At 35.7% G+C, this 18,232-nt stretch overlaps 1 protein-coding gene across 4 annotated transcripts in view; it reads left to right on the forward strand.

Annotated features, from left to right (window-relative positions):
• Positions 1-18,232, forward strand: part of FAF1 (Fas associated factor 1) — a 506,656-nt gene that overhangs the window by 80,175 nt on the left and 408,249 nt on the right. For all 4 annotated transcript variants that reach the window (XM_073007304.1, XM_037999795.2, XM_037999798.2 and 1 more), the window contains one exon: positions 13,563-13,631. In XM_073007304.1, the coding sequence (XP_072863405.1) occupies positions 13,563-13,631 (69 nt within the window). The remainder of the gene's footprint in view (positions 1-13,562; positions 13,632-18,232) is intronic.

The following is an 18,232-nucleotide window of genomic DNA, read 5'->3' on the forward strand; positions in this document are numbered from 1 at the left end:
GGTATAGGATGGTTTTCTTTTTATGTTTAAGAAGTTAGTTGTAAGACAGAATGAAGAAAATAATAAACAACAGACTTTCAAATAGTCTGGTAGACTGAAGACCCTCTTTAATACTAAATAAAATCAGCCAGTAGAATAAAGTAGTAAAAACAACAAAAATACTAAATATGGTCAAGCTAGAAAGCAAAAATAGACAATTGTCAGGTACTAGAACCAAGAAGGGAAATCGGTGTCATTGCAATGGTTTTATCAGAACCTCCCAGACAAAGTCCCAAATTTTGGGTCTCACATACCCTGCATCATTTCTCCAGTTGTTTTCAGCAACTGGCCCTCTCAACTGGATATAGACATTAGGGGCTGAAGACTGGTCTTATACCTGGAGGTGAGATACAAGACCTCTGTCCTGTAGAAATGATGCAGGGTATGCGAGACCCAAAATTTGGGGGTTAGCCTGGGAGGTTTCTTGGCTTTGCACAAAAAAGAATTCAAGAATGAATCAGCAGTGAAACACAGCAACTTTATTAAACTCGCACCACCCCTTGCAGAGCAGGACTAACCTATAGGCAGTGTGCTGAGAGCCCTTGTGTGCTGTTGGCTAACAATTTACACCCACTTTTAATTACATGCAAATTAAGGCGCAGGTTATTCAGAAATCCCTAAAAAAGGAGCGGTAACTTAAGAGTTGTGGCATTTGGAAAGTGTCATGGTGTTGGTGGGAGTATCTTATGCTAATGAACAATGAGTGCCACTAGCGGTTGCGTTTGGCGCCATCTGCAGGTTCTGGCCATTTTCTTCAGTTTATCTTGCCCAGATGGGGAAGTGAGTCCTGCTGGTTTCCTGTCATACAAGGAAGAGCTATAAAAGCCTGGCATGTACTTTTCAAATAATGTCTAGTAAAATTTTACCTGAAGATTCAGGGAAGCAGTAAAAAGGTGACCATTTACCCAGGGCCATAGGGGGAAAAGGCATCATTAGCCTCAAAAAGTGAGAACTACAGGGATACCTCAATGATGTTTTAGGTTCAATTCCTGACCACTGCAATAAAGTAGATATCTCAATAAAGTGAGTCACTAATTTTTTGATTTCCCAGTGCATATAAGTTATGTTTACACTATTATGTAGCCCATTAAGTGTGCAGTAGCATTATCTTAAATAACGCATGTACCTTAATTTTAAAATACTTGATTGTTAAAAAATGCTAATTTTCACCTGAGCCTTCAGCAAGTATTAATCTTTTTGCTGGTGAAGGGTCTTGCCTCAACGTTGATAGCTGCTGACTGATCAGCATAGTGGTTGCTGAAAGTTGGGGTGGCTCTGGCAATTTCTTAAAATAAGACAACAATTACATTTGCTGCATTGGTTGGCCCTTCTTTCATGAAAGGTTTCTCTGTAGCATGCAGTGCTGTTTGGTAGCAATTTTTTTTTTTTTGAGATGGAGTTTCACTTTTATCGCCACGCTGGAGCGCAGTGGTGCGATCTCGGCTCACTGCAACTCCACCTCCCGGGTTCAAGCGATTCTCCTGCCTCAGCCTCCAGAGTAGCTGGGATTACAGGCATCCACCACCATGCCTGGCTAATTTTTTTTGTATTTTTGGTAGAGATAGGGTTTCACCATGTTGGGCAGGCTGGTCTCGAACTCCTGACCTCAGCTGATCCGCCCGCCTCGGCCTCCCAAAGTGCTGGGATTATAGGCGTGAGCCACTGCGCCCGGCCTGTTTGATAGCATTTTACACAAACTAGAGCTTCTTTTGAAATTGGAGTCAATCCTCTCAAACCCTACTGCTGCTTTATCAGTTAAGATTATATCATAGTCTAAATCCTTTGTTCACATTTCAACAGTGTTCACAGCATCTACATCAGTAGTAGATTTTCATCTTGAGAAACCACTTTTTTTGCTCATCCATAGGAAGCAATTTCATATCTATTGAGGTTTTATCATAAGATTGCAGTAATTCATGCATATCTTCACACTCCACTTCTAATTCTAGTTATCTTGCTGTCTTCACCATATATGCAGTTACTTCCTCTACTGAAGTCTTGAATCCCTCAAAATTATCCATAAGGGTTGGAATCAACTTCTCCCAAACTCCTGTTGCTGTTGATATTTTGACCTCTTCCCATGAATTATGAATGTTCTTAATGGCGTCTAGAATGGTGAATTCTTTCCAGAAGGTTTTCAGTGTACTTTGCCCAGATCCATAGGAGGAATCACTATCTACAGCAGCTATTATAACTTTATGAAATGTATTTTCTAAATAATAAGACTTGAAATTCAAAAATAATCCTTGACCCATGAGCTACAGAATGGATGTTGTGTTAGCAGTCAGAAAAACAACTTTGATCTCTTTGGACATCTCCATCTGAGCTCTTGAGTAACCAAGTGCATTGTCAATGAATAGTAATAGTTTGAAAGGAATCTGTTTTTCTAAGCAGTAGGTCCCAGAAGCTGGGTTAAAATACTCAGTTACACATGCGGTAGAGAGATGTGCTGTCACTCAGGCTTTGTTATTCCATTTAGAGAGCACAGACAGAATAGATTTAGCATCATTCTGAAGAGACCTAGGATTTCCAGAATGGTCAATAAGCATTGGCTTCAGTGGAAAGTCACCATCTGCATTAGCCCCTAATGAGAGAGTCAGCTTGCCCTTTGAAGCTTTGAAGCCAGGCATTGACTTCTCTTTTGCTGTGATAGCCCTAAATAATGTCTTCTTCCTATAGAAGGCTGTTTTATCCACATAGACTGTTATTACTGCTGTTTAGTGTAGGCATCTTCATCAATTAGCTAGGTCCTGAATAAAACTTACTACATCTTCTACATCAGCACTTGCTGCTTCACCTTGCATTTTCATGTTGTAGAGATGACTTCCTTGAACTTCATGAGCCAGCCTCTGCAAACTTCAAACTTTTCTTCTGCATGTCCTCACCTGTGTCATAGAATGTAAGCAAGTTAGGTCCTTGCTCTGCATTAGGTTTTGGCTTGAGGAAAAGTTTCAAATGGTTTAATCTTCTTTTCAGGCCGCTAAAACTTTCTCCATATTAGTAGTAAGGCTGTTTTGCTTTCTTATTATTTGTATATTCACTGGAGTAACACATAATTTCCCTCAAGAACTTTTCCTTTGCATTCACAACTTGACTATTTGGTGTCAAAAAAACCTCGCTTTAAGCTTATCTCAACTTCCAACATTTCTTTCTCATTAAACTTAATCATTTTTAGCTTTTGATTTAAAATGAGAAACATGACTTGAACACTTAGAGGCTATTGTTGGGTTATTAATTGGCCTCATTTCAATATTGTGTCTGAGAGAATAGGGACTCCCAAGGAGAAGGAGAGAGTTGGGGAACTGGCAGGTCAGCAGAGCAGTCAGGACACATACATTTATTGATGTTCATTGTCTTGTAGGCATGGTTCGTGGCGCCTCAAAACAATTACAATAGTAACATCAAAGATCATAGATTACCATAATATATATAATAATAGTGAAAAAGTTTGAAACATTGCAAGAATTACCAAAATGTGACACAGAAACATTCAATCAGCACATACTATTGGAAAAATGGTTCTGATAGACTTGCTCGATGCAGGGATGCCTTAAACTTCTAATTTTTTCTTTCTTTTTTCTTTTTTAACGGAGTCTTGCCCTGTTGCCCAGGCTGGAGTGCAGTGGCGCAATCTTGGCTGTATGCAACTTCTGCCTCCCAGGTTCAAGCGATTCTCCTGCCTCAGCCTCCTGAGTAGCTGGGACTACAGGCACATGCTGCCACGCCCAGCTACTTTTTTGTATTTTAGTAGAGACAGGGTTTCACTGTGTTGCCCAAGCTGGTCTCGAACTCCTGAGCGCAGGCAATCAGCCTGCCTCCGCCTCCCAAAGTGCTAGGATTATAGGCATGAGCCAACATGCCCGGCCCCTTCAATTTTAAAAAAATGCAATATCTTCACAGTGCTGTAGAGTGTAATAAAATGAGTTTGCTTATACAAAATTCTGTCAAATGATTAAGATTAAATTCATGCAAATTAAAACTGGTCTAGAACTAACAAAGTCCATAAAGTTCCAGCCAGTGCATATACAGGAAACACTTTATAAGGATACCATCATAATGCATGGTATGAAAATAAATCTTTCTGAAGATGAACTCAGTTGTTAGACGTTGTATACCACAGGAGAAGCCACAGTCACATTCAGCAGTTGCTGAAATCATAGAACTAACAACTTGAGAACTTGTAACAAAGAGACTTTTAGATATGTTTAAAAGATATAAAACTGTAAAGAATAGAATTTATAAGCCAGAAATGGTGAAAAAAATAGAATAGATTGGATTTTTTAAAGAATCTAAAAGTACATCCTCAAAGAAAAATCTCTGTAATAAGTAGGTAAATTGGAAAACTATCGGTTTAAAAAAATGGTATAGAGGATAAAGTGAATCATCACTATACAAATTTGTAGAAAATTTAAAAGATGACATGGAGGCTAGAATGCTAACTGTGCATGCACCTGCATGGCAAGTAGGAGCTCTGAAAGGACAGAATTGATTAGGTAAGAGAGATAATATTCAAATGAATAAAAGTTGAGAATGTCTTAGATTTATAAAAATATGCAACAACAAACACCATGTCATATACTTAACTCATAATAGCAAAATAAAAAACAAGCACTAAAAGCCACCAGAGAATGGGATGATTAGAAAACAAGTAGGAGCGTGGCAGACTCAAGCCCAACCATAATAATTACACGAAATATAAGTACTTTAATATAGAGGCAGATGTTGTAGTGGATAAAACGCAAGACCTGACTATAGTCTGTCTAAAAGAAATGTACTATATAAGTAAAGCCACAGTTAAAAAATATGGAAAATTATATACTATGATGCTTATTGAAAAGCTAGATGACAATATTAATACCAGACTAAGTAGACTTCAGTACAAGGCATATTACCAAAGATAAAAGAAACATAATCACAAGAGAATCAATTTTTTGAGAAGGTAACACTCCAAATTTGTGTACAGTCATCATCAAGCAAACATGAGCAAAACTGAAGGCAGATATAGACAAATCCACAAATACAAATGGAGATTTTCACAGTTCTCTCTCGGTAATTAATAGAACAAGTAGAATCAGTAAAGATACAGATAATTTGAACAGTACTATCAATAACTAGACTTAATTGACATTTATAGAGTTAAATGGCAATTCCACACAATAAGAGAGAATACACATTTATGCGCATATGAAACATTTAGCAATACAGATTATTGGGCTATTTAGTCTTCATAAATTTCCAAGGACGGAAATCATACAGATAAAGTTCTCCATCCACAATGGAATTAAATTAGAAATCAACAGCAAAAAGATGTTTGGAAAATGGTATGTGTTTAGGAATTAAGTAACATTCTTCCAAATATAACACATGGGCCAAAAAACAGATCATGAGGAAAACTTTGGAAAAAACTTTGAACTGAATGATAATGAAAACACATATAAAAATTTGTAAGATGTAGCTACAGCAGTGCCTAGAGGTAAATTTACAGCTATAAATGCTTACATTAGAAGGGAAGAAGGGATTAAAATCATTGCTCTATACTTCCACCTTAAGAAGCTGGAAGAGCAACTTAAGCCAAATAAGTGGAAAGAAGGAAATAATAAAGATGAATCCAGAAATGAGTGAAATAAAAAATACAGAAAATAATGAAAGCAAATACTAGTACTCTTTTTTTTTTTTTTTTTTTTTTTTACATTTTTTATTTTATCTTTTTTTAAAATTTCAGCAGTTTTTGGGGAACAGGTGGTGTTTGGTTACATGGATAAGTTCTTTAGTGGTGATTTCTGAGATTTTCATGCTCCCATCACGCAAGCACTGTACACTGTACCCAATGTGTAGTCTTTTATCCCTCACTCCACTCTTACCCGTCCCCTCAAGTCCCCAAAGTCTGTTGTATCATTCTTATGCCTTTGTGTCCTCATAGCTTAGCTCCCACTTATAAGTGAGAATACAATGTTCAGTTTTCCATTCCTGAGTTACTTCACTTAGAATGATGGTCTCCAACTCCTAGGTTGCTGCGAATGCCATTATTTTGTTTCTTTTTATGGCTGAGTAGTATTCCATGGGATATATATATATATATACCACATTTTCTTTATTCACTCATTGATTGATGGGAAGTCAGGCTGGTTCCATATTTTTGTAATTGCTAACTGTGCTGCTATAAACGTGTGTGCAAGAGTCTTTTTCATATAATGACTTCTTTTCCTCTGGGTAGATACCCAGGAATGGGATTGCTGGATAAAATGGTGGATCTACTTTTAGTTCTTTAAGGAATCTCCATACTGTTTTTCATAGTGGTGTACTAGTTTACATTCCCACCAGCAGTGTAAAAGTGTTCTATTTTCACCACATCCACACCAACATCTATAGTTTTTTGAGATTTTGATTAAGGCCATTCTTGCAAGAGTAAGGTGATATCGCATTGTGATTTTGATTTGCATTTCCCTGATCATTAGTGATGTTGAGCATTTTTTCATGATTTTTTTGCCATTTGTATATCTTATTTTGAGAATTGTCTATTCATGTCCCTAGCCCAGTCTTTAATAGGATTGTTTGTTTTTTTCTTGCTGATCTGAGTTCCTTGTAGATTCAGGATATTAGTTCTTTGTTGGATGCATAGTTTGCCAGGATTTTCTCCCACTCTGTGGGTTGTCTGTTTACACTGCTGATTGTTTCTTTTCCTGTGCAGAAGCTTTTGAGTTTAGTTAAGTTTCATCTATTTATCTTGGATTTTGTTGCATTTGCTTTTGTGTTCTTGGTCATGAAGTCTTTGCCTAAACCAATGTCCAGAATAGTTTATCCAATGTTATCTTCTTGAATTTTATGGTTTCAGGTTTTAGATTTAAGTCTTTGATCCATGTTGAGTTGAGTTTTTATAAGGTGAGAGATGAGGATCCAGTTTCATTCTTCTGCATGTGGCTAGCCAGTTATCCCAGGATCATTTGTTGAATAGGGTGTTCTTTCCCCATGGTATGTTTTTGTTTGCTTTGTTGAAGATCAGTTGACTATAAGTTTTGGGCTTTATTTCTGTTCTCTATTCTGTTGCATTGGTCTGTATGGCTATTTTTATACTAGTACCATGATGTTTTGGTGACCATAGCCTTGTAGTATAGTTTGAAGTTGGGTAATGTGATGCCTCCAGATTTGTTCTTTTTGTTTAGTTTTATTTTGGCTTTATGGGCACTTTTCTGGTTTCATATGAATTTTAGGGTTGTTTTTTCTAGTTCTGTGAAGAATGATGATGGTATTTTGATGGCAATTGCATTGAAGTTGCAGATTGCTTTTGGCAGTATAGTCATCTTCCCAATATTGATTCTACCCATCCATGATCATGGGATGTGTCCATTTGTGTCATCTATGATTTCTTTCAGCAGTATTTTGTAGTTTGCCTTGTAGAGGTCTTTCACCTCCTTGGTTAAGTATATTCCTAAGGTTTTTTGTTTTGCGGCTATTTTAAAAGGGGTTGAGTTCTTGATTTGATTCTCTACTTGGTCGCTGCTGGCGTATAGCAGTGCTACTGATTTGTGTATTTGATTTTGTATCCTGAAACTAACACTGAATTCATTTATCATATCTAGGAGCTTTTTGGATGAGTCTTTAGTGTTTCCTAGGTATACGATTATATCATTGGCAGACATCAACAGTTTGACTTCCTCTTTACTGATTTGGATGTGCTTTATTTCTTGTCTGATTGCTCTGGCTAGGACTTCCAGTACTCTGTTAAATAGAAGTGGTGAAAGTGGGCATCCTTATCTTATTCCAGTTCTCAGGGGGAATACTTTCAGCTTTTCCCAGAACTTCAGTATAATTTAGGCTGTGGGTTTGTCGTAAATGGCTTTTATTACCTTAAGGTACGTCCTTTCTATGCCGATTTTGCTGAGGGTTTTAATCACAGACGGAAGCTGGATTTTTGTCAACTGCTTTTTCTGCATCTGTTGAGATTATCATGTGATTTTTGTTTTTAATTTGTTTATGTGGTGTATCACATTTATTGACTTGTGTGTATTAGACCATCCTGGCATCCCTGGTATGAAACTCACTTGATCATGGTGGATTCTCATTTTGATATGCAGTTGGATTTGGTTAGTGTCAGTTGTAATATCTCGCCTTTCATTTGTAATTGAGCTTAATTGGATATTTTCTTTTGGTTAATCTCGGTAATGGTTTGTCAGTTTTGTTCAGCTTTTCAAAGAACCCGCTTTTTGTTTCATTTATCTTTTGTATTTTTGTTTGTTTCAATTTCATTTAGTTCTGCTCTGATCTTGGTTATTTCTTTTTTTTTCTGTTGCATTTGGTTTTGTTTTCTTCTTGTTTCTCTAGTTTCTTGAGGTATGACCTTAGATTGTCTGTTTGTGCTGAGACTTTTTGATCTAGGCATTTGATGGTATGAACTTTCCTCTTAGTACCACTTTTGCTGTATCCCAGAGGTTTGATAGGTTGTGTCATTATTATTGTTAAGTTCAAAGAATTTTTTAGTTTCCATTTTGATTTCATTATTGACCCAAAGATCATTCAGGAGTGGATTATTTAATTTCCATGTGTTTGCATGGTTTTGACGGTTTCTTTTGGAGTCGATTTCCAATTTTATTCCATTGTGGTCGGACAGAATACTTGATATAATTTTGATTTTCTTAAACTGATTGAAACTCATTTTATGGCCTACCATATGGTCTGTCTTGGAGAATGTTCCATGTACTGATGGATAGAATGCCTATTCTGCAGTTGTTGGGTAGAATGTTCTGTAAATGTCCGTAAGTCCATTTGTTCTAGGGTATAGTTTAAGTCCATTGTTTCTTTGTTGACTTTCTGTCTAGTGCTGTCAGTGAAATATTGAAGTCTCCCGCCATTGTTGTGTTGCCATCCATCTCATTTCCTAGAACTTTTATAAATGGGAGCTCCAGTGTTTGTTATATATATTTGCACTGTAATATTTTCCTGTTGTACTAGTCCCTTTATCATTATATAATGTCCCTTTTTGTCTTTTTAAACTGTTGGTGCTTTAAAGTTTGTTTTTTCTGATATAAGAATAGGTACTCTTGCTTGCTTTTTGTGTCCTTTTGCCTGGAATGTCTTTCCCCTTTACCTTAAGTTTATGTGAGTCTTTATGTGTTAGGTGAGTCTCTTGAAGACAGCAGATACTTGGTTGGTGAAACTTATCCTTTCTGCCATTCTGTATCTTTTAAGTGGAGCATTTAGGCCGTTTAGTTCATTGTTAGTATTGAGATGTGAGGTGCAGTTACTCTATTATGCTAACAAATACTAGTTCTTATTCCTCTATCTGACTGTGGTTTTGTATCCATTAACTATTCCATCTTTATTCTCCTCTGCCCACTGCCCTTGCCAGTTGGTAGTTACCATCATTCTATCCAACATTCTCTGTTTTTGACACTTTGTTCCTCTGGTTTTGTAGCTTTTTGTTCATGATATTTTTACTCTATGAGCATGTTTAAGATGATGATTGATAGACTTTTGTCTACTGAGTCTGATGTCTGTTTTTCCTCGGTACAGCTTCTGTTAATTTCTCTCTTGAATGGGCCACATACTTTGTTGCTTCTCTGCACACTTTACATATATTTAAATGGACATTTAAAACATACAGTATGATATCTCTGGAGGTTAGATTGGTTCTCATTCTCATGGTTTTTTTTTTCTTTTTCCCCCGTTGCTTTCTGTGGGTTGCAGTTGTTTGTTTAATGACTTCTAAACTATTTTCGTAACTTTGTTTTCTTTGTTACAAGTGGTTTCTGTCTTAGTCTATTTGTCCATGGTAACAAAATAGAGTAGTCTGGTTTGGCTTCAACAAAAGACATCTTCTTGTAGTTCTGAAAGCTAATTGTGTGTCATAAGGGTACCAGCATGGCCAGTTTCTGGTGAGGGCTGTCTTCCTGACTTGCAGATGACTGCTGTCTTGCTGTGTTCTCACCTGATGGGGTGGTGAGGGAGACAGCAATTTTTTTTTTTTTTAATTATTTTTTCCTTTCTAGTCTTTCAAGCTTGAAACAAGTTCTTTGGTATCTCTTCTTACAAGGGCATTAATCTTTTTATTTAATAACTTTTTATTTTTATGAACTTAGGAGTACAAGTGCAGTTGAGTTACATGGACATAATGTAAGGGCACTAATCCTATCATGAAGTTCTACCTTCATAACCTCATCTAATCCTAATTACCTCTCAAAGACCTCATCTCCAAATACCATCATAGTGGATTTTAGGATGTCACCATAGGAGGATACAGATATTCAATCCATAGTAGTCTCTTGTTTTTAATCTGTGGTCTACTAGTGTTTTGTTTTTCAACTTTTGTTTCAGATTCAGGGGGTACAGATAGAAGTTTATTACCTGGGTATGTTGTGTGATGCTTGAGGTATGAAATCATCTTGTCACTCAGGTACTCAACATAGTACCGAATAGTCAACCCTTGCCTCTCTCCCCATTCTAGTAGTGCAGTTTTATTGTACCATGTTGCCGTCCATGAGTACCTGATGTTTAGCTCTCACTTGTAAGTGAGAAAATGTGGTGTGTGGTTTTTTTCTTTCTGCATTAATTTGCTTAGGATTGTGGCTTCCAGCTTAATCCATGTTGCTGCAAAGGACATAATGTAGTTCTCTTGATGGCTGCATAGTATTCCACAGTGTATACATGCCACATTTTCTTTATCTAGTTCACTGTTGATGGGCACATGGGTTGATTCCATGTCTTTGCTATTGTGAATAGTGCTGCAATTAACATGTGAGTACATTTATCTTTTTGGTACAATGATTTTTTTTTTTAAATACATACACAGGGATTGCTGATTTAAATGCTGTTTTAAGTTGTTTGAGAAATTTACAAACTGCTTTTGTAGTGACTGAACTAAGTTGTATTCCCACCGACAGTGTATAAATATTCGCTTTATATCTGCAGCCTCACCAGCATCTGTTTTTAAAAAAATATATTTTAATAATAGTCACTTTGACTTGTGTGAGATGGTATGTCATCGTAGTTTTGATTTGCATTTCTCTGTGATTGTTGATGTGGAACATTTTTTCATGTTTGCTGGCCATGTGTACATCTTCTTTTGAGAAGTGTCTATTCCTGTCCTTGGCCCATTTTTTAATGGGGTTACTTGTTTTTTCCTTGTTGGTTTAAGTTGCTTATAGATTCTGGATATTACATCTTTGTCAGATGTGTAGTTTGTGAATATTTTTTCCTATTCTGTAGGTTGTCTGTTTACCCTGTTGATAGTTTCTTTTGCTGTGCATAAGCTCTTTAGTTTAATTAGGTCTAACTTGTCAATTTTGGTTTTTGTTATAGTGGATTTCGAGAACTTAGTAGTAAATTCTTTGCCAAGATTGATGTCCAGAATGGCATTTCTTAGGTTTTCTTCTAGATTCTTATAGTTTGAGGTCTTATATTTAAATCTTTAATCCATCCTGAGTTATTTTTTTATATGGTGAAAACTAGGGGTCTAGTGTCATTCTTCTGCACATGGGTAACCAGCTATTCCAGCACTGTTTGTTTGTTCAATAGGCAGTACTTTCCCCATTGCTTATTTTTGTAGACTTTGTTGAAGATCAAATGGCTGTAGTTGTGCAAGCAGCTTTATTTCTGGGTTCTCTGTTCTGTTCCCTGAGTGTGTATGTCTGTTTTTGTGTCGATTCCATGCTGTTTTGATTATTGTATCCTTACAGTATAGTTTGAAGTTGGGTAATGTGATGCCTCCACCTTTCTTTTTGCTTAGGATTACTTTGACTATCGGGCTCTTTTTTTGGTTCTGTATGAATTTTAGAATAGTTTTTTTCTAGTTTTGTGACAAATAACATTGGTAGTTTGATAGGAATAACATTGAATCTCTGGATTACATTGGGCAATGTGGCCATTTTAATGATATTGATTCTTCTAACCTGTGAGCATGGAATGTTTTTTATTTGTGTTGTCTCTGATTTCTTTCAGCAGTGTTTTTGTAGTTCTCCTTGTAGAGATCTTTCATCTCTTTGGTTAACCATATTCCTAGGTATTTCGTTTTCTTTGTGGCTATTGTAAATGGGATTGTGTTCTTGATTTGGCTTTCAGCTGGAATGTTATTGGTGTGTAGAAATGCTACTGATTTTTGTACATCAATTTTTGTGTCTTGAAACTTTACTGAAGTTGTTTATCAGTTCCAGGATCCTTTTTGCAGTCTTCACGGTTTTCTAGATATAGAATCATATTATTTGTGAAGAGAGATATTTGACTTCTTCTTTTCCTATTTAGATGCCTTTTATTTCTTTCTCTTGGTTGATTGCTCTGGCCAACACTTCTAGTACTACGTTGAATAGAAGTGGTGAGAGTGGACATCCTTGCCTTGTTTCAGTTCTCAAGAGGAATGCTTCCAGTTTTTGTCCATTCAATATGTTAGTTGTGAGTTAGGCTCTTACTATTTTGTGATATGTTCCTTTGATGCCTACTTTCTTGAGGGTTTTCATTGTAAAGGGATGTTGGGTTTTATTGAAAGCTTTTTCTGCGTCTATTGAGATGATTGTATGGTTTTTGCTTTTAATTATGTTTATGTGGTGAATTATATGTCAAACCCACCTTGTATCCCAAGAATGAAATATACTTAATTGTGGTTAATTAACTTTTTGATGTGCTGTTGGATTGGTTTGGTGGCCTGAGAATAAAATGCCTACACTGCCACGAGCCGGGTCACCAGAGAATGGCTGACTTTATTAATGTGCCCAGCTTAAACATGGCATCCTGCTAGTTAATATTTGCTTAGTCTGGTCACAAGTATGTCCTCGTATATTTTTTTCAAGAACAGCACCAGAAGTATAATTTCATATATGTAGTTAATTTTTTTTAGTGTTTATGTTAAAAGGGTAAAAAGAAATGTGTGAAATTAATTTTAACATTTTTATTTAAGCCAGTATGTCAAAAATTTCCATTTCAACATGTATTCAAAGGAAAAATTATTAATGAGATAGCTTACATTTTTAATTTTGGTGCTAAGTCTTACCTGGTGTGTATTTTGTACTTACAGCACATCTTAACTCAGTTGCCACATTTCAAGGACTCACTAGCCACATGTGTCTAGCAGCTACCAGAGAGCAGCTGGTAGTGGCTATCAGACAGCACAGATCTAGAAGTTTTATAGTTTTAGATTTTACTTTAGGTCTGTTACATATTTTGAGTTAGTTTTTATATAAAGTGCAAGGTATGGGTTGAAATTCATTTGTTATACGTGTGGTTGTCCATCAGAATCTTTGACTAAAAGTTGTTCTTGGTAATTGGAGATCATCCTGGGTATCAAAGCTCAAGATTTAAATATACTTTCTTTTGCTGCTTTATTGTCTTTTTCTTTCAGAGCAATGTAAATTTATTTTGTAATTAACAATGTTCATACCATATATGTAAAATGCTTAGAAGTGTTAAACTTTTAGTGTTTTGGCTTTATTCATATACCTATTTGAATTTAAATTACATATTATGCTATTTACATTTTTAAGTCTGATTTACCTCCCCATTTCTAAAATTATATGTAAAATGCTTATTTACTTTCTTTCTAGGCATGTACTGGCATTGAAAACATTGATGAAGCTATTACATTGCTTGAACAAAATAATTGGGACTTAGTGGTAAGTACTTTTTTCTTTTTCTGACCAGTAATCAAGTTTTATGAATTCTTGAATCTCTTTAATTATTTTTTATAGATGGGTTCAGCATACCATAGCTCATCTATAACTCTAAGCTGAGTTAATAAAGTATAAATGCCGTATCTTTAATATGGAGTTTATATTTCGCTCAGTATTAAGTTATTATGAATACTTAGACAATTTAAATGACTTTTAAAGTTGTTCTCTTATTTTACTGTGTGTTATGGTTCATCTTCCCATGTAGTATTTTGGTGGAGATGCTTGGAAGGAGAGAAGAGTCAGACTTATCTGTCTGAATAACATATTTGATGTTTCCCCCTCACTTCTGGGACCTTCACTGATAATTAGTCTTTTCTAAAGCTGTTAAAGTAGTTGCATTCTGCTGTAGTTTTCCTTATAAACTTCAGGTAGTATATTATAGAGGTGGCTTAGTTTTTTCTTTTTTGGCAATAACTCAAAAAGCAAGGCACAGCGTAGCACTAAACATTCACCTATTACAAAGCAAACCAAAAATGGATTATATAATGGCATTGGAGCAGTATTGGTTGTGTCAGGATGACACAGATGTCTCTTAATGCCTTAGAAATGCTAAGAAAAGTTTAAATTATAATTTTTTAAGAAGTGCTAATTTTCAAAAGTCAAAACTTGGCCAGGTGCGGTGGCTCAAGCCTGTAATCCCAGCACTTTGGGAGGCCGAGATGGGCGGACCACGAGGTCAGGAGATCGAGACCATCCTGGCTAACACAGTGAAACCCCGTCTCTACTAAAAAAATACAAAAAAAACTAGCCGGGTGAGGTGGCGGGCACCTGTAGTCCCAGCAACTTGGGAGGCTGAGGCAGGAGAATGGCGTAAACCTGGGAGGCGGAACTTGCAGTGAGCTGAGATCCGGCCACTGCACTCCAGCCTGGGCGACAGAGCAAGACTGCGTCTCAACAACAACAAAAAAAGTCAAAACTTAAGATGTGTACTTATAGAAGTGAGTTTAGATATGTAGGTATATGCATACATGTGTTGTGCGGACTTAACATAATTAACTCTTGGTGTCTCTGTGCTTTGTGTAGACTTACTACTTTTTTAAACTCAGAATATGAAAAGCTTTTCTTTTCAGATTGTAAAAGTAATGATGCTTAATGTAATGAAATGAGATGAAAAATTTACAAAGAAAATATTAATTACCTTTAATCCCATCACTCAGATAATAATTATTTCACATTTTTAAGGTATATTATTCCAGATTATCTTCTATGTGGTTAAATTTAAAAAATGTACAAGTGAGATTGTTTTATACCTTCTGTTCTGTAATCTGCATTTTTCACTTAATTGTGGCTGTTCATCATTCTTTTTAATGTTTGCATAGTATTTCATAGTGTCACTGTAACATAATTAACCGACTAGTCCTATGCTGTTGGGTATTTAAGATTTTTGCAGCATTTTGCTATTATGAACATTACTGTAGAGAACATTCCTGCATGCACATGTTGCATATTTAATCTATTTTTTCCAGAAGAAATTGAATAAATTCAATTCATAATTGAATTTTTGAGTCAAATTACATGCATATTTTTGGAGTTTTGAATACTTTTAACCAAATGGACTTCCAGATTGGTTTTACTAATTTAAAATTCTACCAACTATGTATGTTTTTGATATTTCCATTTCATTAAACCAATGCTTCCTTATCTTTTTTGTGTTTTGGTACTTGCCAAAATTTAGAAATATTTGTATAGCTTGACTCTAAATTCATGCTTTTAACCATTGTTGCTATACTCCAAGAAAACATGATATAGGTGACAGCTCAATGATTGCCATGTAGAGGAAGGGAGAAAGGGCAGCAGCTTTATTGAAATGATGCTCCCAAGTTTCTCGTCTTGAGTCCTCTTTTGCAATAACAAGTGCTTTGCTTTATTTAGTTGTGTATTTTGGGAGTGTCTATTAGAGAGGCTGATGGAAATTATTGGGGTGGTTAAAAATTCCTCCAACCCCCTCTTGCATGGTACTTGTAAGAGGGATATGGAATAGAGGAAAGGGTGATGGTGGGCTGGGAGTACAAGTCTTTAATGGGGGAATTACCAGTTTTGGGGACGGATGTATGTTCTTTCCTTATCTGCTTCCTATTGGTTCGTGTCCATTAATTTTCAGCGTTGAAACACTTACTGGTAGTGAATATTTTATCAGTATAGCCTATGCAGAATATTGCAAAAGGAGAATTTCCCCAGATAATGTTGAATAATTGAATGGTAAGGTACTCTTTCACTATTTCTGAGTTATTTTATTTTGGAAAATATTCTAACGACACTTGGGTTGAAAACACTGGTGTTATATTTGTGCAGAAATGCAATCATACACTGTATCAGACCCAAGCAAAAACATCAGGCTGTCTTTCAGAACCTTAAATTTTGACTTTCTTTTGAGATATATCTATCTCCCAGCTGGCTTTTCTTCATAAGTAATTCACTTTTATTCACAGTAAAGATTTATTGTGCTTTGTGACTATCTTGTGTGTACATTTGATCATTTCTCCTGTTTTCGTACAGCATTCACTTTGTTGTTTTTTAAAAAGAAACTTAAATATTTTGAATAACCCATCACTAGTTTAAACTTTTTAGTAGCATCATGGAACTTTACGTGATGTCCTCTATATTTTGCCTGTGCATTGTATTTTGTGTTTCTAAATTATGACTGTCACTGATCTGCATTTTCTAGGGTTTACAGAACAGTTTGCATTAATTGAGTTTTAACCTGGGACATGTCTGTATGTTATATTTCCTGCACATATCACTTGGACCTCTCTCCTCCAGTGTTTTTGTGCACATTTTTGCTAGGGAAATGTAAAGGAATCTGAGTTAGGCACTACAGTCTGGAATTGTGATGAACTTAAAATCTAATCAAAAAATGCATTCAGTGAGCATTGAGTGCTTACAGTGAATCCAGATTTTTGCTGGATACAGTGGGGGCTTAAAAAATATAACAAGATATAGTCTCTAACTTTGAGAATTGTGCTGAGAAATCAATAAGACACAAGGTCTCTGACCCGTGTGTATTACACAGGTCGAGTATTCCTTATCTGAAATGCTTGGGACCAAAAGAATGTCCAGATTTTGGATTTTTTCAGATTTTGGTAAATCTGAAAATTTAAATATATATTATACTGTTGAATATTAGTATCGCTAATCCAAAAATCTAAAATCCAAAATGTTGTATCAAGCATTTCCTTTCAAACATCATCCATAATGTTCCATTCAGCATTTCCATTCGAACATCATGTTGGCACTCAAAAGATTTAGGATTTTGGAGCACTTTGGATTTTGGATTTTTGGATTAGGGATGCTCAAAGTAACTTCCTAAAAAAATGGTGATTGCAAATATTTTAGTTATTTTGTAGATCTAAACACACAACAGTTATTCTATATGAATATAGAGCCCAGTCCTAGGAGTTCTGATAGTCACCTTCCCAGACCTGGCACATTATTTTTGTTGTGTGGGCTGCTGTCTGCAAAAGAGGTATTCCAAACTCTATGTTTTAAGTACTCCACAGTTGGCTCTACTTATTTTGGGGTAACTGCAGGTTAGATTATATATATCAAAATTCTGAAAACAAAGTAACATGTACTAGTACTTTTAGGAAATGTCTCAGCTTACTGTTTTACTTGACAGGAACCCCGTAGGTCTCTCCCAAAGTTATCTCCCTCTGACTGTTACCATTTTTCACATGTCCTGCGCTTAGAGTTAAGAGAAGATGAATGTCATTACAATTGAGATTCCTCCCTTGAGATGAGTATTTTCCATTTATATCCAGAAAGGTAAGTACATAAGGAAGAACTAGTGACAGTGAGTTAGAATCTTTTACCAAAGGGCTTTTTCTGTGGAAGTGTGCCACATGGACATTATAAATTCTAATCTGGGCTCCAGAATTGACCCATATCTCACTTTCTGTTTTCACTATAGAAGAATTTGGGCCAGGGGAGAATAAAAATTTATATTGCTTGTGTAATTTTGACTAATCAAAATGTTAGCTATAGTGGTAAACACACTGCATTAATTGAATGAAGAGCTCTGGCTTTTCAGACCTCTTAGTAATTTATTGAATGTGGCCTTGGCCAAGTTACTTCTCTCTAACTTCTGAATTCCTCATATAAAATAAAAGGCTTGTACACTAGATTATACTCAAGCTTCCGTGATATATGAAGTATTTCTGAAGGATCTATTATGTCCTAATTTTTTGTTAAAATTCAATGAATAGTCAATTATAAATAGTAGTACAGATTTTTAATAGATCTTCATAAGTTTGAAACATTTGTACACATACTATTAAAAATTATTTTAACAACTTTATAGTGTAGATGATGGCAGGAGAAGATGCTCTTCCAGTTATTTTACACACGATCTCTAGATATGAAACTCCTTCAATAAATTAAAATTTCCGATAATCTCTAGCAGATCCAGGGAAAGCTATCTGACATATACTTGATAACCCAACGTTAAGTGAAATAAAGTGAAAGTAAACATTAACCTAGCCATACTACATTTTAAGTACTCGATGCTCTTAGGAAATGATTTTTGAACTTTGCACTCAGTTTCTGCT

The sequence above is a fragment of the Chlorocebus sabaeus genome, chromosome 20, assembly GCF_047675955.1.
Source record: "Chlorocebus sabaeus isolate Y175 chromosome 20, mChlSab1.0.hap1, whole genome shotgun sequence".
NCBI lineage: Eukaryota > Metazoa > Chordata > Mammalia > Primates > Cercopithecidae > Chlorocebus > Chlorocebus sabaeus.